Source organism: Pleuronectes platessa, chromosome 1 (genome assembly GCF_947347685.1).
Source record: "Pleuronectes platessa chromosome 1, fPlePla1.1, whole genome shotgun sequence".
NCBI lineage: Eukaryota > Metazoa > Chordata > Actinopteri > Pleuronectiformes > Pleuronectidae > Pleuronectes > Pleuronectes platessa.
In genome coordinates, this window is record NC_070626.1 from 29506479 (window position 1) to 29528758 (window position 22280).

At 42.0% G+C, this 22280-nt stretch overlaps 1 protein-coding gene across 2 annotated transcripts in view; it reads right to left on the reverse strand.

Moving 5' to 3' along the window:
* The window catches only part of LOC128439165 (protein kinase C-binding protein NELL1), a 190411-nt gene that overhangs the window by 30077 nt on the left and 138054 nt on the right, over positions 1 to 22280 (reverse strand). For both annotated transcript variants that reach the window (XM_053421910.1, XM_053421911.1), the window contains one exon: positions 14242 to 14364. In XM_053421910.1, the coding sequence (XP_053277885.1) occupies positions 14242 to 14364 (123 nt within the window). The remainder of the gene's footprint in view (positions 1 to 14241; positions 14365 to 22280) is intronic.

The following is a 22280-nucleotide window of genomic DNA, read 5'->3' on the forward strand; positions in this document are numbered from 1 at the left end:
TAAAGCAAAGGTCATAAAATCGTGGGACTTGTAAGAAACATTAAAGAATATTAACTTTCAAGTAAAAGCTGGAAAAGCTGTCTGATAAAAGTCTTAAGATGGACTTATTGAAATGATTGAGTCGGTTGATTTTCGTTCCACAGCCTCAGAATTTGAATGCAAATCGCTCCTGTTAGTTTCCAGCCGGCTGTCTGGGACAGATTGGCCTCACACAAGTAATCAGTAAAATGTTTAAATCAGCTGCAGCTGAGTTCTGCACAACTTCTGTTCACTGAGGAGTTTTAAAAGAGTCGGACTTTGACGATCGCTTTTACTTTACGACCAGACTTTCTCCTTGTTGCTGTCGTGGCCCCTTCAGGTCATCGAGCAGTAGAACTGAGCTACGAGCTGGAACAAGGCACAGGGGACACGTGAGGGTTCTTTTGTTTTCCAGAGGGCCAGTCTCTTCAGTGTGGTTTGTGTGATTCCTGTCAGTGTGAACTTTAAACCTGCCAGTGAACTACACAATCCATAACTCCAGAGTCGGTGCAGGGAGAGCGTTTGAAAAGTCGCCTCCATCAGCCGAAGACTGAGCTCACGCTGAGGAGCCATCACTTTATGTTCGTCTGTGAACTGATGAGCACATTTCTGTTTTTTTCCTGTGGCACATTTTCCGAGATGTAGAACAGCTGTCAATATCTAAATGGCCCTCTGAGATTCTGGCTCTCACTTTAAAAGTCTTTCTGCAGCTTTCTTTTCTCCCTCTCCTGCCTTTACTTTACATTTCAGGCAGCAAATATAAAAGCTATTTGTTACCGCACAGCCTCGCTTAATGCCACTTTGAAATCAGAAGATCGCTGTCTGGAGAGTTAGACTGATCTCTTAAAAGCATGTCTCCCGTAATCCTAATCCAGAGTCACACTTTTTATAAATATCCACGAGTAAGACGCCGCCTCTAAAGGTCGGCTAATGCTTTATCTCACCCTCCCCTGATCGGCTTCATACGTGCGATCCTGTGGTTTATGTTCTCGCACTGACAAAACTTAAGAAGCGTGTCATGAACTTTAGACTTCAACTGACGGAGAACAGGCAGAGGGAAGGAATCATTTAAAAGACAGGGATTAAACTTTGAGTGGTAATCCCACATTTAACCTATCGCCATAAAGGTCACAAATTAGGGACATGGACATAAAGGTAGGTCATGTGAGCCCCGCCTGTTCCCTCGTGGCTCCGACTTAATGAAGGAAAGGTTATTGATGCTCTACGTGCTCAGAATCACAAAACCAGACAGAAAAGAAACACCGCAAATAAGATCAACTGAAAAAAACACAAGTCACACACACTAACACACAAGTAGAAAACAAATGTTTATAAAGTAGTATAGCACTCAGTATGCATACCCCTGCAAGAGGTGACAGGTCAGTAAACATTCATGTAAACAACAATCTTTCTGACCTGAAATCCATTCAGATGCTTTGAGATAACAAGCAAATCCAAAGTTAGACTAATTTCTCTCTCTCTCTCTCTCTCTCTCTCTCTCTCTCTCTCTCTCTCTCTCTCTCTCTCTCTCTCTCTCTCTCTCTGGGTTTATAGATTTATGCACAATTAAAGTTTTGGATATGTAAATTTAAAAAAAGGTTGAATATACTGTGACAGAGGAACACCTGGCAGGATGCTGTGAATAAATATAAAAGAAAACATCTTTTTTTGTGGTATTTATATATATATTTAAAAAAAAAAGAAGCTAAATCTCAACTGAATGAAATAAATAAATTCACCTCATTGCCTCTTTTCAACCGAGCCAGTGGGTGGTGAACATTAACTTTGCTGTTCACGGCCACGTCGGGGTGATTTTATCTGTTTTCATCTGTCGAGGAGTTGTGGTGTTATGGTCCTATCAAAGCAGAGAGGTGTGGGGGGGGGATGGGGGGGTTGGAGGGGGGGGGGGGCGCCCTTGGCAGCTGATGTGAGGAGCTTTCATAACACAGGGCAGAGCAGGACGAATGATTCCCTGCTATCTGAATCCATTACCCAGACACAAACAGGTAGGCAGCTGACAGAGCCGCTTTCCCCCCCCACTGCTGTTTCACTGATAAGATGAGGTTTGCTGCTGGTAGATAGGAATGTGGTGGTGGCGGCGGTGGCGGTGGAATTACCCGTGACCCCCCCATGCAGCTGGAATCACCAGCAGGGATGTGCATCACATCAAGGATCCACGATGGGAATCAGATATCAGGAGGAAGATTGTGTTTAAAGGACGTCACTGTTTTGCTCGAAGGTGTTTTTTTATTATTTCCATTCCAGTCGGGTTTGCCACTTTTGGCTTCGAGGAAAAAACTCTGGATTCTTATCTACATTCTTTTTGCAGCATCTGCAAAAATAAAGACGTGAAATGAAATACTGTCTGTCCATTCAGATACAGGGGAGATCTCTGCCCCCCCCCCTCAAAACAAAGGACTTCAATGAAACCATTTCAGAAGCGATGTGTCTTTGCACAATCGACGTCCCAAACTTCGGACAATCAATCACTGTCAAGGTGGATGTAAAGAGTATATTTCATTTTTAGTTTGGTATTATGCCAGTTGGGTTATTTGCACAGACACTTTGAAAAAAAGCTGATTCAGAGGGATTGTTAGAAACAAGAAGAACGTTAATGAACAACAGCGACTTGTGTGTCTCCAGATTCCCTGCTTGGCAGAAACATTGTGCTAATTAGCTGAAGAAACCTGGATATCAGATTCTAATTAACAGACACGTGTACAAACATGAACACAAATACCTTGCTCCCGACTACATACACACACACACACACACACACAAAGACACACACACACAGAGCAGATCCTATTATCTGCACTTGCGAGGATCATCTCTCTCGGTATCTTATCTGAATCTAAATCCTTTAAAAACACGACGATAAATATAACAGAGTCGGTAACTATGAGTTAAGATCAATTAATAAAATGACACATGATCCATATCTCTGTGTCCATCAGCTCGTTAGTAGAGGGATCATTGATCGATGTCACTTACACTGACGAGTCTCAGCCGCATGTTTAGACTCATCTGATCAATATTGAACGTCTCACACGTCAAAAACACAACAAATTCAAGTGTGAAGCTGATGAGACGAATGATTCTTGAGATATGAATTCTATAAACAGACTGACAGAGAATTCTGGAATTAGATAGTTAGGATTAAGGCAAAATAAAAGTAAAATAAAGCTATTAGCATTAAACAGTTGTAAGGAGAAGCTTCATTTTGATCAATTCTAAATGGATTTTTGTTTGGAATTGATATCAGAGATAATGTGATAATCAGTGAAGTACAAGTGTCTCACAATCCAGAAATACAAAATGTATTTATATGTGTGTCTTCAGATTTAACTCCAATACGTTTCAAAGTCAAATCCAATTCAAGTTCTTATTATTTGTGTCTTAGATCATAATCAACTGTGAGTTTTAAGTCTCAACTCATCTTTCTTTGTCAACTTGTTTTGTTTTAATGTTTGTTTGTCGTCACAACCTTTTTTTGTTTTAAGCACTTCTGTTCTTGAGCGGTGCTTCAAACATAATTTATATTATTAATATTCTTATCATTATTATTATTAATGTTACTTATAAAATAGTGTAAAATAAACTGTTAATCAAAGCCAAAGGGCTGCCTTATAAATAAATGAATACATGAATTATAAAGAAATATGAATTTGATAATCTAACCTGGAAATAAAAGTTCTATTACATTTGAGTTATAAATACCTACTTAGGATTAGTCTGTTTAAAATATACATATCGCCTGCCACGGCTGTAAGTAAACAAACTTAAGTTTCAAGGTGTTTTCCTGTAGTCAAGTATATCCTCTGCCCATCTATCCATTATTTGTGTGTGTGTGTGTGTGTGTGTGAGTGTGTGTGTGTGTGTGTGTGTGAAGCCCGCAGCCTGCCATAAGTCAGTCAGGGGCCTCAGATCTGAACTAACAGGTTCTTGAGCCCGCTGCCTCTGGGCTTCGTGCTTTTGAATCTCAGTGGAAACCTCGTCTGAGTTTGAAAACCTGCTTTTCCTCCATCGCAGCTGTGAACTTAATGTTGTTAGAGCAGTTTGCAGATGCAGTTTAACTCACGTGAGAGCAACACATGTGGTTCTGAGGGGTATTAGTTCTCTCCCCCCCCCCCCAGGTGACTACAGGAGAAGGGGGGAGGCATTAAACTCACACATGCTCCCGTGTTGTGCACTTGTTTCTGTTTAAGGAAACAAACACAGAAGTGAAAGTTTTTACTTTACTTTATTTACTTTAACAGTAGAATCGACTGATTAATTTGAAATATGCAAGAGAAGAAACTAATGAATCATTTTCCAGTTGTTGATAAGTGCATCAGTGTTTAGTGTAGAGAGCGTTAAGATACAAACCACCTTGATCGCCCCCTGGTGGCTGAGTGCAGGACATGCCACAAACCCTGCCTCCTCCATGTTAGCGGATGGGACGTGAACCAAGCTAAAAATCAAAAGTTCTGCTAACCAATAATAAATAAACGGTTTTAATCTTGTTTGGAAACTTATGTGAGTAGCTCATACTTTAAATATTAAAAAAATATAAATTAGAGAAAAATATCACCAATGAGCTGAAGGGCATAACTTTGGGTTGAATATTGTGAGTTGAGTTCAAATTAAAGTACTTTGGATAATTTCTAAGGGATGATTTCTTACCACTGAATAAATGCTTGAAATACTTATACAGAAAATATAACTATTAAACCGTCATTCTTTACAGATAATACCAACTGTTTTGTTTTCCCTGTGTTGGTGCGGGAAATTAAATCAAATCATGAAAACCAAACACTAAATCGTGTTTAATAACTGTTGTGTGATGAATATTTTAAAAGTCACCATCAAGGACACGATCCCACAAAGACACAAACATCTGGTGCTGTGTTGTGTTTCAATGGAGGGACATCTGCAGAGGACACCGAGGTTTTCAACAGAATGTTCAACTTCTTGTCAAATAAGAAAAATAAAATAAGAAGACTCCTTTAATTAACTGATGCAAATCTCTTTCTCTGGCTCTTTTTTCGTCTGAAGCCGTTTTTCAAATCCTCCTCTGACTCCGCGGAGAAGGCCATTACAGATAATGTGTTCCCACCAGACTCTTATCATGGGCTTACTGGTAAAACCAACATGAAAGTGCTTTAATTGGCTGTCAGTCTAATGGTCACTAACTGACGGCTTCCAGCCGAGTTCAAGGGGAAGAAAAGAGGTTTGAACGTTTTGGAAATTCAACTTTTCTATAAAAGACTTGACAGGTTTAAACTTTTCTCCACTTCAGACCTCTAGAAATGTTCATATGATGAGATGCAAGGTTGAAAAATCCCCTCCCTCTCCGCACACCTCTGCACTTAGGCCTGACGCTGTAACAAAGAATTACAAATAGCTGCGATTAAAGCTGGGACTCTGTGAAAAAGGCTGGGAACCTTTAATGCATGTTATTAAACACATAAATCCACGTTTCCCTGCTGTTTTTCCATGTGTTCAGTTCTTTGCTCGGGTGCATATGCAAACGTTTGACACCTCACTGCGCCCACACAGCTCCTCTTATCTCACATTCACCTTCATGCTATGGGGGGGGGGGGGGGGGGAGACAGCAAAAGCACTGATAAAACACTGACACGCTGTTTTTCCAGATCCATCCCAGACCCAATGTGGAGGATAAGAGTTGATTTAACTAAACCAGAATGTTCTGCCGGCCTCAGTGGACTCGGCTGGTCCCTCCTGAGAAGCTGTCAGACCATTAAACCCACGCAGGAGGTGCACACACACACACACACACACACACACACACACACACACTCCCTCCGTTTCCTCACATTCTCTCCCCAAAGACCTCCGGAAACCCGCCTGCACCATTATCAGCAGTGGCAGCTGCTCCGGAGCCGGTGCCCGGTCTGTGGAGGAAGGTGTAAATCTCAAATACAAGTCAAACGTCTCACAGAGTTTAGACTTCAGAAGATGCACAGGAAGTAGAGAAGGTCTCCAGAAGTTCACTTTGATGAGTTTGTCCTTTAAAGCTGATTTTGTGGGTTCTTTTTTAAATGTAGTCGCGGAGGCTGCTTCCTTCAGCTGCTCAGGTGTGATAACTTCTTAAAGGATGATTCAAGTTTAGATTTTACAAATTAATTTCTACGTGTTGAATCAAAGAGAACGGAGAAGAAATCCGACAGCACGAGAAACTAATAATAAGAAAGTAAACATCGTGATTTTTTCCACATGTCAGGAAGCACGGTGACACAAGAACAAACCGGTTGACCAATCACAAAAGAGCTGGTTCAGCCGGCCAATCAGAACAGACTGGACATCAGCAGGTGGAGGAGCTAAACACCAAGAGTTTCGGACTTGAAGCTGAAACAAGGACAGAATCAGGATAGTAATTTGTTTTATGTGAACCCTTTAAAGTAATAAAACAAGATAAGAAATTATAAATCTGAATATGATGTATTGAAAGTAAGGTCTACTTGATTTTTCTAATATTTGGAAAATCAAAATTTTCAAATCTCAAGACAAGTTTAGGCTTTGAAGTCAAGTCAAAATCAGTCAACTTTATTGGACTGAAAAAAGGTTTCTCTCTGATTTCTGGTGTAAACATATAAGTACACAAAATATATAAGTACGCAATACATTAGCTACACAACGCCATATTGAGTTGATAAAGAGCTTAACTGAGTAAATGACCTTTGTCCTTTAGTCCTTATCTCGATTCTACTCCTCGGATTAGCTATATTATATATATTTCTATATACGTACTGTTAATAAATCCAAGTTTTTCTCTTGCAGCCAAGGTAACGGAGTACTACCATGTTACTATCATGTCCCCGCCACCTCACCTGTACCTCAATGAGGATCCTCTCCCAGTCGTCAGTGATACTGAAGTGTATCACTGACGCTGAGGAGGAGCAATCAGCACAGACTCGATGGAATGAGGACACCACGCTACTTTCTCAGGAGTGGATCTGATAGAGCCGAACACAACCGAGGATTTCTCTCTCTTTGCTTCACAGCAGCTCCATCGAGCAGCGGGACACAGACTAAGAATAATTGCCTCAAATGATAATTGCTGTAAAACCTTCACAAAACAAGTAGCGTCCCCCCCCCCCCACCCCCCACTGCCTCCATTCCTTCTTTCTTTCTTGCTCAATTTCTTTTTTTCTACATTTGCAATTAATCATAGCGTCAGATTCTGTGGTTTTCACCCAATTAAATGTTGTAAAACACTTTGCCCTGTGGCACAGAACAACACAGCAGACACACACACACACACACAAAAAAAACCCACTAAACACGCTTCTCCTATCAAGGAGGGATGAAGGGGGGGGGGGGGGGCAATAATTATGTAAACAGCAAATTAAATGCTTCAGACTTGTAGGAGAAACGTAGGATGAATCCAACACCTCCCTCTCTCATTTCCTTTCCTCTCCCCTGCAGCACCACCCCCCCCCCCTTCCCTTCATATCTCTCAGAATGCATTAGCCTGGGTTCCACTGCCGGCTGTGAGCTGGCTGCAACACGTCTCCTCTGCGATTAGCCCCGATAGGCAGGATGAGAGAACGCACGAGTCAACGCCTTTGTCCACTGTGCTGCTGTTTAGACCCGCTACTCAAATCCCCCCCCCCCCCCCCCTTTGTCTGTACAAACCAGTGCGGGGGGAATGAAACGGACCATTAACGAGATTAGCTCACTCATCCCGCCGCCGACAAAGGCTCCTGCAGAAAGGCTGCTGACAATTAGGCTGGCAGCGGGAGAAAAGTTGATCTACAATCTCACGTGGCGCTCGGATTGAACTGTTGTGGTTCCATTTATTGTGCTGTAAGGGAGATGACATACTGGTAGCCCCCCCCCCCCCCCCCCCCCCTTCCCCTTCTACCCCAGAGAGAATTGCAGTACAAAAGGAGGGGAAAGTGAGATGAAGAGGAGGAAGACGGAGTAAGTAAAAGGCAGAGCGAGTCGTAACCCCTCATTTCTTCTCACTTCCAGTCAGCAGAGACAATCAATAGCAGTAAAATGGGCTCTTGAAATGGAGGCCTTTCTTTATGTGGCCCAGCAATCATCCCAGCCACGGCGGGCGGAGGGGTGGAGGGGCGGAGGGGTGGAGGGGCGGAGGGGTGGAGGGGCTTCGAGCTCCTGGGTGCACGTCGGCTATGGAGTTAAATTGAAAGTGCACTATGTGATTACCGAGTGCACTAACCAGCTAACCAGTTTGAAACCTCGTACTGGAAAAGCTCTCAAGCAGAGATGACTGCATTTGTTCTAACTCGATGTCTTAGACTGTGAAGCTCTGCAGTAGCAGCACTTCTCCATGTCCATATCACTGGAGCCACATTACACCCCCGTCACAGTGGCCTATTGGCGGAAATCGAATAGGTTCACCCCCGGTGGTGATTCTCTGGTGTCAAGCAAATCCTCTCATTACTGAATCCATAGCATGACCTTAGCATGAGTAATTTGCTTCTAATATATACTGTGTGCCCAACAGTACATTTTAAAGTCACAATCTTTGGTTTCGCTCTATTGTTTCATGTATTTTAAATGTAATTTAAGTCAAAGATATATTTTCTTTCGACTACATGTTGTGTTACCTGTGACTGTTTAGTGTGTCGGTTGTGTGCGTCCTCAGAAAGTGACACTATACAACACCAGCCATTGTGAAAATACCATTGATTTCAGGGCCTCACATAACATCTGTGATGTCGCGGCAATCTCTTTGTCTTCCACGGTGTCAGAAGAAAACACAACAACTCCTCCAGTGTCGCCTTGTTTGTTATTTAAAGAATACAAATCCAGACGTTGAGTATGAGCTGAGATCTGCAGTGTGCCCTCTAGTGGACTACGCAGGTAATGTAGTAGTAGTCAGCAAATATGTGAACAAGCTCCCTCTCGTGTTAAAATACGTGTTGGGTCAGGTCAGCGTCTAAATACTTGGATCCCATTGGCTCCTGTTCCTTTAAGTTCCTTCACTGACTTTGCAGCTAAATACCAAAAGTTGATTCTCATTCTACGAGGGTTGTTTAAAGCATTCGGGGACATGTAGGTTTTCACCAAATGAAGAAGAGAAGGTCCTCAGGCAAGCTGAGTAGGGAGGGATGAATCCATTCTTCATCACAGAGCAACATAGAAACATCTAAATGAGAGATTTAGAGTTTTAAAGTCATTGACTATGCAAAACCACAAAAAAAGGTCAAGTTCTGCCAATAAGATGCTCTCTCTCTCTTTGGAAACCAGGTCAAGAGCGTCAGTGGAATTTGAAAAACTTTATTGTCTTCCACAGGAAACCAGCCGCTGTCACTGGTTTGGCTCAGAAACCAGATTGTGCCGTGGACTCACACTTATTAACATTAGCAGGGAGCGAGTGAGGAGCCGCACTCACACTCACACTAATTCCCTTATTCCCGAGGGGGCTGCGGTGATGTATGAGGGGAATGAGAGGGGAGGAGCAGGTCGATTGGCCAACGCTGTCGCCATCACACAGTAATGAGATCTCAAGGGGGGGGGGGGGGGGGGGGGGGGGTCCCTCCGACTACCTGCTCTCGCATAATACTAATTGGCCATAGGTAGCTGGGATGTAGGAAGTTTTAATGACATTATTAAAAAAGTAAGAGTCGGTGAGTAGGAGTGACACTGTCACGAGGCCGTGTGTGTATCAGCTGATCAGACTTCACATTTACATGAAACACACAACAAGGACAAACTCAGGTCGACACGTCGGCCCAAGTATTGTTTGTTCTTTCAGGCTGAGGCTGATTTTCATGGTTTGGGGCAGAGATCTGATTTTCACTTATTATCACAGCATAAAGTTATGATTTAGATAATAGTTTGTTTAAATCAATGAGGATAGAAGGATGGATATAAGCCGTCCCCATGTGAGACCACACTTCAATTCACTAGATAACCTGGATCTGCACTTGTTGGGGTCATGACCCACCTTTCACAACATTTAATGGAGATCTGAGGGTGTTTTTGTGTAATCCTGCTAAATTTCAAACAAGCAATGATAAAATATGAAGTATGTAAATATAAAGGCCCATTCTAGGGTGAGGAAAGCAACTATTTCTTCAATTTAGATGAAACAAACTAGTAGAAAACATCACTAGGACTTGTTATATTCTGCCAATAAATCTCTTTCCCCTCCATGTTGCACACTCAACTTTTAATTGTGGATTTTAAACTATATTTGAGGCCAATGTGTAGGTGTTTGAGGGAGTGATCAGCTTTATTTGCTGCAGCTTCATGGATGAGGTGCAGTTTGGGATTTCTTAAGTAGCAAAAGGCTGATTTGTCCAGTGGCAATGGTATCATGAGTTCAAGTCCTCAGTTGGTCGGTCACTCTCCATCCATTTCTGTCCCGACCTCCATTTTATTTGAGTTTGAGGGAAACCTTGTTGCATCCAGACACGGATCAGACCGACCCGCTGCAGTCAGTGAGGGACTGTTGACATCGTGCATGATAAAGAAAGAGGAAGCAGCACTTCAGTCGAGTTGTGTTCTGTCTGCATGTCTGAGCCCTGGAGAAAACACAAAGCCCCACATTGTGCAGAGTGCAGACGCCACTTTGCAAATTGCATCGATCTCTCTCTCTCTCTCTCTCTCTCTCTCTCTCTCTCTCTCTTTAGATCTGAGTCCCACCTGCCGTCCATCCTGACGTCTGCACAGAACTTCTTATTTTTCCTTCCTCCGTCATTTTCTGCCTCTCTCCTCTATCTACCATCTACTGTCACGCATTAACCCTCCACCACCCACACGTGCACCTGCATTAGAACATGACACGCTTTCCCCCTCGCTAATAATTGGTATGTCCGACATGCTTTCCCCCGTCCTGTCCGTCTAATTACAACATTACTAGTCGGCACGCTCACGAGCAGCTGTGCAGATCCAGAACACGAGTTAACGAGTGAGAGAACCCGGTGGAACGCGGCCGCCGGGTCAGAATCCTCCGTGTTTCACTTCGACCTCCGTTAAAGAAATTGAAAGATGATCAGACGTGTCTCAGAAGAGGCTCAAAGTTCAGCCATCAGTTGATTTCAGGGGGTGACCTGTTGCACGCTGACATCTTGTCCTCACTGTGCCTAATATCCCATGATGCAACATATTTTGCCTCAATCTAATAAAGACGGTGCTGAAGTAGTTATGAAAATCAAGGCCTGATTAAGCTTAATGGTTCTCTTATCATCCGCTGGCCGGGAGCCAGGCATAAGCACAGAGTGATGAGAATAACATGAAGGAGATTCTCACGGGATCTTTTTTATTTACAGAACAAGAACAAGATGATTTAGGTGAAGCTGTGCGAGAAAAAATAGACTTTCTGATCTGAGTCAGTTTGATTGATTCCTGCGCTTCTTGTTGATTTATCATCTTCTGGAGAGAAGACGTAAAGACGAATAAAAGTCTGAAGAATGATCGACAGTGGAGCACAGAGCTCGGCCAACAGACACCATAGTTAAACCCATTAGAGTTTTATTTGGATCTGCATCATAGACGTCTGTCCCCTCAATGGGTCTGATTAGTTTCATCAAGATCCAGAAATTGGCTAAAGGTGAATATTTAAAACTCTAAATCTAGATCAACATTTAATGGATTCTCTCTTGGCCAAAGTTTCCTCCAAAATCTGTTCAGTAGTTTTTGTCAACTAACACATCCTCTTAGGCAGAGGTAAAAGAATCATTTCTATATCAGTATCAAAATTCAGCTTAATAATACTGCCGTCAGTAGACAAAGTGTGAGTCCCCATTTTTGACACTTCTCAATATAACTTGTTTTTTTGCTCCATTACTGCATCGTACAGTTCTGTGCAGGAACTTAAGTTATAGTTCATAAAGTTGTTACTGACCACACAGACAGTCAAACCTTATGGTTTCAGCTGGAATTGTTAGAGTACCAACAGATTGACAGATATATCATAAGCTCCTCGGTGGAGGTTGTAGATAAAACTTGACGATTGACTTTCAAATACTCAATATGCTTCAAAAACACATGTTCTTCCCCATATATGACATCCACGGCCTTTAGCTAAATGGCACCATGAACATTATTATTCTTTCTTTAAGCAAGTTATTTAACAATTCAATACAACATCCGTCCGTATTTCCCCCTGATCCAAATATATATATATATATATATATATATATATATATATATATATATATATAAAACATATATAATATTATGAATCAATCTCTGCTGACAAAGCACCTCCTGTAGAGCAGAGGCCGTCTTCTCACAGACCTGACGTGGAGGGCACTCTCTCGCTCTCTCTCTCTCTCTCTCTCTCTCTCTCTCTCTCTCTCTCTCTCTCTCTGCACCCCCCCCCCCCCCTCCACACGGGCCTGAACTGACTGTCCTGTCTCATCTGCCCTGAACCTGCAGCCACCGTCCCACTGCGGGAGCCTTCAGAGCAAATGTACAGTTAAAAATAGGTTCACGCAGCTCATGGTCGAGTGGACACGTGCACGGTGAGAGCCTATAACCCGAGGTCACCGTGTACATGAACACACACACACACACACACACACACCTCAGAGCGTCCGGGGGGCACAGGCTACACAAATATCCACTCACATTACAGGTGTGTAACTGAGAGACCAACAAGCCCCTGCATGCTCACAATTTACTTCCCATGTAAACTGGGAAAGAAAAAACCATAAATATTGTTTAGTGTTTTTTCATTCTCATTTCGTTGTGCGGTTCGATAGAAGAGTTGTTAAGCACGGTGAGAACAGTGCAGCTCCACGAACAGGAAATCATTGTGCTATCGTAAAAACCCAGTAACTCACTCCCATGAAAACCATTGACTGCTGTTGGGCTCACAGAGTTTATTAAAAATGCCATTTCTGAATTGGCAGAGCGATAAAAATGGTCGGTTCTGGCCCAAAGCCAACACATTTGTATTGATTGTTGATGGGCTAATGAAAACAGGCAGTAAGTGTCGGTGCTGAACGTTTCCAGCAGAATATTAAAAACTTTCAAATACCAGACGTGGTTCAGACAAACAGGGCAAAGTCAAAACTGTGAAATCCAGGAGTAAGAGTCGTACAAATATTGAATTATTGAAGCTGACGTTGCAACTGCAGCAAACTGCTTTTAAACACGATTTCCATCCAAAACGACATTTACATAAAGTAAATTAAAGTCCGACACAGTCTATGTTTTAAACTCTTGAGTCAATCAGAAAGTCGTCAAATAAAAGAAAAGCCATCAGGATAACTACAGACCTTGTTTCAGGGCCCTTCATGTTATTCAGTTTTGTCTGGAAGCGGCAGAATGGATTGATTTAATTCAATCTCTGTAATTTGCAGACCTCGGAGGAAGTGTTACTCTGAATTGTGTTAGATAAATTTGAATATATATTTGTAAACTTCTTCACACACAAAGTGAAACTAAGAAAATCAAGTTAACTTCCGTCCAATAGACACAAGCCAAAAAAACAATCTTCTACACGTTTTATTGTATATTTTAATAACCTATAGCATATATAAGTCCACAAAGGCACCAAAACAAGCAAATTTGTTGTTTGTTGTAATTTGTTGTTTGTAAAGTGCACCAACCACACCAAGGCAATTTCCTGTATGTGCAAATATACATGGCAATAAAAAGAATTCTGATTCTGATTCTGATTCTGAACTTGTCTAAAGCAAAGAAATTGGCTGACGTAGAGAAACCTATGTATAACTGTAGATGCTATTAAACAAAGTTACACCACCGCCTGTAATACAGCAAATTGCTAAATACAGCTTTAAAAGTACAGTAAAAACTATTTAACATCCTGACTGTGTCTCCTGAGGTCTGTGGTTTTCTGCCCGGTGGTTTTCCAGCCACAGGTCGTCTCTCTCTCCCGGCAAAACTACACTCTGACATTTGTCTCTCGGTGGAATTCTATTTGAAGTGGGGTCAGACATCAGCCTGTTCTGCTGCTGTCATGTTTTTCTTTCTGCCTTCGCTGCGAGTAAAGCTGTAAGTGCACAAAGCCGAGACCAGTGCAGCAGCAACACAAACATATTTCTCCGTGGAGGTGCCCAGTGAGCGAGAGGCGCTGGAACTGGTGCAGAATTAATGTTCATTATCTGTGAGGCAGCTGCTGCCTGGTTCAGGGGATGTGAAGGCGGAGTGAACCGTGGTGATACGGAGCAACAGAGATCCAGCCCCGGTCGGGATGTGTGTGTGTGTGGGGGGGGGGGCTGGGTCCCTGTCAACCCTCCAGGGCCGTAACCCGGGCTTACAGGGGCTTACCTCTGCAGATGGTGCCGTTGCCCACGTAGCCCGGCTTGCAGGTGCACAGGTGTCCTCGGATGGTGTTGGTGCAGATGGCGTTCACGTCGCAGGAACTCTGGCTGCTGGCGCACTCGTCATGTTCTGAGGGGGAGACACGGGGGGGGGGGGGGGGGGGTGTGTACAGTCAGAAGAGCTGTGTGCATGAGATGGCCCCTCTGCTGCTGATGAGAAGATAGCTAACAAGTGACTCCAGTTCAGTTTGGAACATTTCCTTCTGGACAGTAAAGTTCATCGAATCATATTTCATTTGATCTTATCTTAGTTTTTAAAACAACCATCACTTGGCAGAGTTGTTATGAGGTGTTTTATGAGACAGTTTGAATCATGGCCGGTGAACTGAATCAGTTACCTTCATGATGAGGGATTAAATACCAGTGAGACAAGACATCATTGAATTAAATCACATATATAACATTTTTCAAAAAGGTTGATCTTGCTCTAAATATCTCAATATTTTCTACTATTCTAATACTATTATAACTATTTCAATAACTGACTGTTTATATATCTGTCCATTCAAGCTGCTTCTGAAAAGCTTGGGCCTGAACTGTGATGGGAATAGTTTATTTTAACATATATATATTTGGGGGCTTTTCTTCATTATTGAAAGCACAATAAATAACTGAGAAATGGGGAGAGAGGAAAAATGAAGACCTGCAGGAAAGTGTTGGACCTGAACCAGCATCAGCTACAGGACCCCCCCCCCCCCCCAGCTCATAGGCGCCAACAGAAGAACTTTGATATCGTGAAGACAGCATGAGAAAAGTGAGCATCTGGAGTTGAGGATGTTTTGCCTCTTTTCTCAGAGTGATACGTGAACTTCTACACAAAACCAGACGAGGGAAAGATCTGCTGATAGTTATACTTTAGTTTCATTGTCCAGGGGTGAAGCAGAGTCGTTTTTCCTTTGTGCTCTTTGTGTAGCGGTAACACACACTGGTGGCGTGGACACACACATGGAACTGCAGCTCGGTCGGATCCTGGCGTCTTTGCTATTTCGGCATTTCTCCCTGCAGTAGTTACACAGTCCTTCATGGACTATATAAAGTCTACGACCATTAAACTGACTAATTATAGGAAAGCTGGCAAGGTGAATAGTGGGTGAGTGGTGGTGGGGTGGGTGGGGGGGGGGGGGGGGGGGGGGGTTCATTCATGAAGTGCTGACTCACTTAACATGAGGGGAACCCACCAGCTCGATGCTCCGGGTCAGAGTTTTGTATTCTGGTATCATGAACTTGACTTTTATGGTTTTTCCTCTCAGTCGGCGGCTGGAGGGAAGATGATGATGTTTATCGCTGCAGCAGACAAAGAAGTGTGACTTCACCTCGAGTGAAAGTGTGTAACCGTTAATGTGCAGCTTTCACTTCACTTTCCAGATGTTCGCCACGGGTGTGAAACTACTTTTTTAAGAGTTTGATGTGTGTGGTGCAGACTGCTACACGGGAAAAACGTCTGGATATCAAAGACTCACCTGCAGAATGAAAAGTTCTGCATTTACCAAAGAGTCAAAAGAGCAACTCAGAGTTAGTGAAGAAAGTAAATAGTTTATATAAACTTCTATGAGCAGGTCTGCGGGAAAATCAATGTTTCCACAGATCGATGTCTGAATCGTTACCTTAAGAAAGAAAGTGCTGGTTTGTTTTACTGGTTTGTCTCATTCGGACTTCCCAGTCTAAGAATTATTATCAACTAAGGTGATAAACAAATGTTGAAGTATAAGAAGGAAACACAGGGTGTCAATGAGCAGGAACAGCTGCAACACAACACTTCACCACTAGGTGTCACTAAACTCCTCACGCTGAACCTTTAATTTGGTGATTTCAACCTTTAATTCTTCTGTTAACGAGATTTTAATTCATTTCATATCTGCATCGTTTTGTTGGCCTAGCTCTAACACTTGATTGAATGTAAAGGGACAAGTTGTATTTGTGGTTTTCTGGCACATGTCAAAATATAAGTCTCCACCACTGATAAACGTCCTTTGTGAGAGTTTATCAATAATCTACGAGTGACTGATTTCTTCGGGCTAGGGTTAGGGTTAGGGTTACGTTCACGTGACATCACCCACTACACGTTCCACTAATGGGCCTCACAGCTAAAGGTCCTAATGAGGCTGATCTGCAGTCGACCCGAGGTGCAGTGGTAATGAGCCATTAGTGAAAATTAGATTCATACGTGTTTTTTAAATAAAGCGTCATCACAACAATTATCTGATCGTGGATCTCTGCCGCTCGCGAACATGAGAGGAACAGATTTTTGGCAGCATGTTTTTCGATAGGACTCGATTGGACTTAACGACGCAGACCAATTAGAATCAAACAGGATTTAAGTTGATTGCAAACAACACAACCTTCGATTGTGCAGCTGCATCGCTGGAGTATCTTTAGAATCGAACCGTGAACTGTTTCTTTAAGTCCAGGACGTGGCCCCGAGGCTGCCTCCGCTCCGAAGGTGCACACTCACTGCAACACACTGCTCATTAATATGCAGAAGCGTTGGTGGGAGTCATGACTAATGCATTCCCCCTTAATTAATGAGCGGTGCTCACGGAGCCCCCGAAGCAAGAGGGAGAAATTATTTAGCTTTTTCTCTTGCTCTGGATTTCCTCCCTGTGTTGAACTATAAAGTGGAGGTGAACGTCAACAGAGCTGCTGGGACACTGGAGAGTTTATGAGAAGAGATGGAACAGGTACACACCACTGTATTAACTGTACAGTACAAGAGACAGGTTTACATCATTAACTATTCAGTGTGCTAATGGCCGCGAGCTGAACGAGGAGAGAGACACACAATTAAAACGCTGACGGCCTCGCCTGCTTATTAATTCTGTTTAATGTCAGAGAAACATAAACACAGAGATTTAGAGGCCGAATCGATGGATAGTGAATAAGTGGAAAAGAAGCAAAAGCTCAATAAGCGATAAATCTCCTCTAACAACACCCCGGTGCTGTGCTGGTGCAGTGTGTGGTGTTCAGGTGCAGCAGTGTATATGATGTTCTCTTTGCTACACAGCTGCTGTAAAGCCTCAGATCCACTGCAGCTCGGCACAGGTAACAATCACCGGTTCAATGCACCGCACAGAGCTCCCCCCCCCCCCCCCCCCCGACCCGCAGCCGGCAGCTCCAGTCCATCAAAGACGCCTTTGGTCCCTGCACTTCAGAACGAGCACAATGCTGGTGTCAGAGCACCTGACAGCTCCTCACTCATTCAATAAAAGCCCCGTCCAGAGGAGAGGGGAGGTGCAGGACCGGGCTGGCCTTTTATGATCAATATGAAAACTGAAATCAATGAGCAGAGAACAGTCATGTTGTGTGGTGAGGCTGGGGTCGGCCCTGGAAGAAGGTTCCGGCTGGGGGGGGGGTCTTCAATGGATGGATGGATGGACATTTCTCTACCCTGTGTGTCCATCTCTCTTCAGCAAATACAGATGTTTTTTTATTATTAATGTGCAGATGTTTTAAATTATTTGTATGACTGTCACACTTGATCTTGTTTCTTTGCTCTTCATTACTGCACAAATAAAGAAAGAGGAAAAAAAACATATCAGTGCAAAGCTTCTTCAACCAACTCAGCCGTGATGTCATACATTTTTGTTGTGTTTTTTTTTTAGACACAATCTGACGACGTTAATCTTCCTACATGTTTTATTTTTGTGAGATCTCAAGTCTCTGGAATCTCCTCCGTCCAGGTCTAATGATCTAGTTTGTACTTTGGGACGATTTGAACATTAAGAATCAGTTAAATCTGCCATGGTTTCTAAAACAACATGATTCGGCTAAGAGTTAGAATCCTCTCGTGTTGCCACCAGGTGTTATGCAGCTGTAATATTATATTTAGCCCCTTGTAGACAAATGTCGCCAATTTGCCTCAAACCCCATTCCGCTCTTAATGCCGCCGAGGTGACGACTGTGCCTGATGGTGCAAATACTACACATACCAAGGAAGGTATTGGAAGCACTCTGCCGCCATCTAGTGGTCGGAGTGGAAAGTACATACTAGCCCCTTTAGACTGTGTAGCAAAGTTATTTTGAGGTATTAAGCTGTATTTGAAATACTGTTATGATGGAACAGCAATGATTGTACAGAAAACATATGTTGTTATTCAATTTCAATCAAAAGCAGCATCATTATAATAATCTACATACCAAAATGTGTTAAATTAAGGTTATGCCCCATTATGCCTAATGTCGCTAATTTGCCTCATACCTAAATTTATATCTATTGTATATGCTATATTGAAATCAACAATCTCCACTTAATTTAGCATCTGTACGACAGGCCAAAAACACCAATCATATCTTTTTTATATAATTGGAAATTAATTCAGGCAGTAAGGGGTTAAAGGCTTCTGTATTTCTATTGAAACTTTATTGTCACATAAACCCAGCAGCTAATGGACTCGATTCCAACGCACTGCCACACTGGCTTCAGAAATCCATGGCAGCAGCTGTCGCTTGGTGGGTGGACTGAAAAATAACAGGTCTCCCAGAATAATGAATGGGCTGTTTCAACCATTAGAGATTGATAAGATCTACCAGTTAGAATATCCGAGGGGGGAATTCTCTCCCTGCGTAATACAGTAACCAGACCCAGTGATGAACGGTGGTGTCACTGGGAAGTTATTACACCGACGGTCGTGAGCGCGGTGATGTTCCTGGAGAGAACAGCTGACACCGGGTCGGAGCTCACTTCACCAGGTTCTGGTCTAATTAGTGAATTATGAAAAAGAGCGACTCAGCGTCGGGTCTGAACACGAGTGAGACGGAGACACGAAGCCTCAGGTCACACATCGACTCCTCCGCTCGGGTCCAAACATGAACCGTTTGCCTTATCGGCCTCGAGCTGATGATTTGTGTCGCTTCACGCTGAGATTTTGTAACACGGCGCCTGTAAAATGAGCTTCTTAATTTAAACACATAATTAATATGACAGGAGGAAGCGCGGGTGCAAAAAAAAAGTACATTTACTGAATTTTTGAGTATTTTAAGGTTTGTTTATTTGTTGGTTTTTCGGCAGGATTATGTAAAAACTACTGAACAGATTTCCACAAAACTTGGAATATTGAAATATTTCCCAGGGAATAATACAAAATAAAATCTATTTGGTGCAGACCAACAGTAAAAACCTGGATCCACTGAATTTGGAGGTGGTTTCATAACGGGACTGCCTCAGCTGAGATGTGTGCACTTCCCTGAAGGTCAGTGTGATTTGATATGTTCCACCTCAACTCCACATCTCAATAATTCATATGACAGCATCTGTGGTTCCTTTACAGATGAAGATGTTTCACCACAGACTAAATATATAAATATTATATATTAATATCAACATGTAAAATCTCTGAAGAGTCAACAGGAATTACAAAGATATTTCCCAGGGAATAATTCATTGATCCCCATGAAAAAAATAATAATCTATTTGCTCTAGACCAAAAAATAAAAACCTGGATCTTTGAATTTAGAAGTGAGATGATTGCACTTCCCTGAAGGTCAGACTGATTTGATTTTGTTTATTTCAACTCTACATCTCAATAATTCATATGACAGCATCTGTGGTTCCTTTACAGATGAAGATGTTCCACCACAGAATAACTACATAAATATTGTATATTATAATCAACATGTAAAATCTCTGAAGAGTCAACAAGAGTTACAAACATATTTTCCATTACCTGACTACTTTAACTGTATTTATAGATAAAACTAGTGTGACCTCAAAAAGCTTAATTATTATAATTGTAATAATGAAATAATATCAAAATATTATAAGACCTTTCTCACTGCAGAATAAATTAGTATTGACACAAAGTACATTTTGCTGATTAAATGAATGCAATTTAAAGTAGGATTGTGAATTGGTAGTAGTTTTATATGATGGTATTAGTACTTCCACTAAAAAAAAGGGTCTGAGTTCTTTCACTCTTATGTATAAAGTACATATCAAAGAGAAAGTTAATTACTGACTTTCTGGAGAGTTTTATAGTGTTTTAAAAGTATTGGTAGTAAGTATTCTATCACTATTATGACATACTCTTTACTCTAGTATTTCTTTTAAAAATAAACTAATCCAATCCTTGGAAACCTCTTATTACTCTTCACGCTGACGATCTTGTCACTTGACAGAAAAATAAACACCTAAAATATTTATAGAAGTGAAATGAAATGTGCTGATGCTGTAACTCGAGCAGCTCTGACCCTGTTTGAAATCCAACTTAACTTCTGAGTTGAAGTGTGGAGGAAGGAGCTAATAATTAATAACCTTTCTGAAGTGCATTAAATGTGTTTGAGCATGTGTCACAAGGGGATAATCATTATGTTAAAAAAGAAAAAGGCATAACCGGGACTGTAATTAGTGTAACACAATCAAAGTCCCCTTCACTAATGGCTGTTATTAGACACAGCCGGGGCTCAGAGATCTGACTGTTGAGAAAACTCACTAATTCTTAACAGGACCAACGAATGATTAAGACCTTTTCCAGTAAATGTAAGTCAGGTCTGATAAAAACACTTTCTCCATTCTGCAGACAAGAAGATAACGAATACAGTATTTTGTCAGGTTTGGAAAAAAAAGGCAAATTTCAATCTTTCATTGGGTCTAAGAGAGAAATAATAGCAGAGTAACAAACAAAGTAAAATGTCCAAACAACCTCGATATCTCACGATGTTCAATGAAAGTTAATAAACAATCCTGGATCTGCTCCTTGGTCCAGATCTGTACCAACATTCTAATTGACCCATGCAATCTTTGTAAACATACATTTTTGTGAATACAACCTGACATTTCTGATACTAGGGGGTCTCTCAATCGAAGCAATAACAAATGACCTAGTCTGATGACATCATGAAATAGCGTTGGATCATGGGAGTTGTTGTCTTCACCTTCATTGCCGATGAAAAATTTAATCTGACACGACTCAGGGGAAAATGGTCGTAACAAGTCGAAAATAAGTTGTTAGAAGTTAAATCAGAGACTGACAAAGTCACAGGTAAACTGGATATGATGTAAGTACACATGTCAACACAATATATTACATTGGTCTATTTTTTTTTAGATATTTTAAAGAGGAGTTATTGAATATTTCATCCGTAAGAAGACGTCGGCCATTTTTTTTATCATTTAATATCACCTTTGATGCATTTTGCCTTAATAACACCTGTGTTGTGATAAATAAATAACTCGGTGTTAATCGACTCATCAGCCGACTGAATAGCATCTTTAAAACCGACCTTCTCTCCTCCTGAAGTAAACACTCCAGTTTTAACGTCTCCTCACATCTTCTGTTCATGTTTCACTTCACAAATCTTTGTATTTTTCAAGTCGATCTCTGAAACTTCGCCTGAAACAACGACCCTGAGTGTGTGAGCATGAATCTTATGGAGTCAAACCAACACCTCGTGGTTCACTTTAACTTTGCATAGTGAAAATCTAAAACGCGTCCTCGCCGCTCAAGCACCTGCCGTTGTCTCGTTCAATAAAGTCAAACAGAACACATCACCTAATGTGAAACCTAATGAGCAGTGACAGGGCCGTAAAAAGAAAAGTACAGAGCGCGCCAGGATTTTTCAAGGGTTTCTCCCCCTTGAATCTATATAGTACTTTATGCCAAAGTCGTCATGCTCGCCTCCTGCTGGTCACCTTGACACGATGCGCACCCGACACAGATCTGCCTTATGTCACTGGGGGGAAATATTGAGCATTCAGCCCGGAGGACACGGATTCCCATGAAATTAGTCGGATGAATATTTCAGATTTTCCTGCCGCGATTCACCTGGAGCTGGAGAAACGTTTTTCTTTTGACCCGGAGGTCGATTAATTCCATCTCACGCAGCTGCTCTGCAACACGACCGCGTTCAGAGAGGAAAAAGATTTTATTAAGATTTCACGGAGACAAAACAGAGCTTACAGGGCTAATTGGACGGGGCAGAGAGGAATTAGGAACCTTTGTGTCTTCTGGTGACTTTGTTCTCAAAGCAGATTTACTTTTATTTCCTCTTATC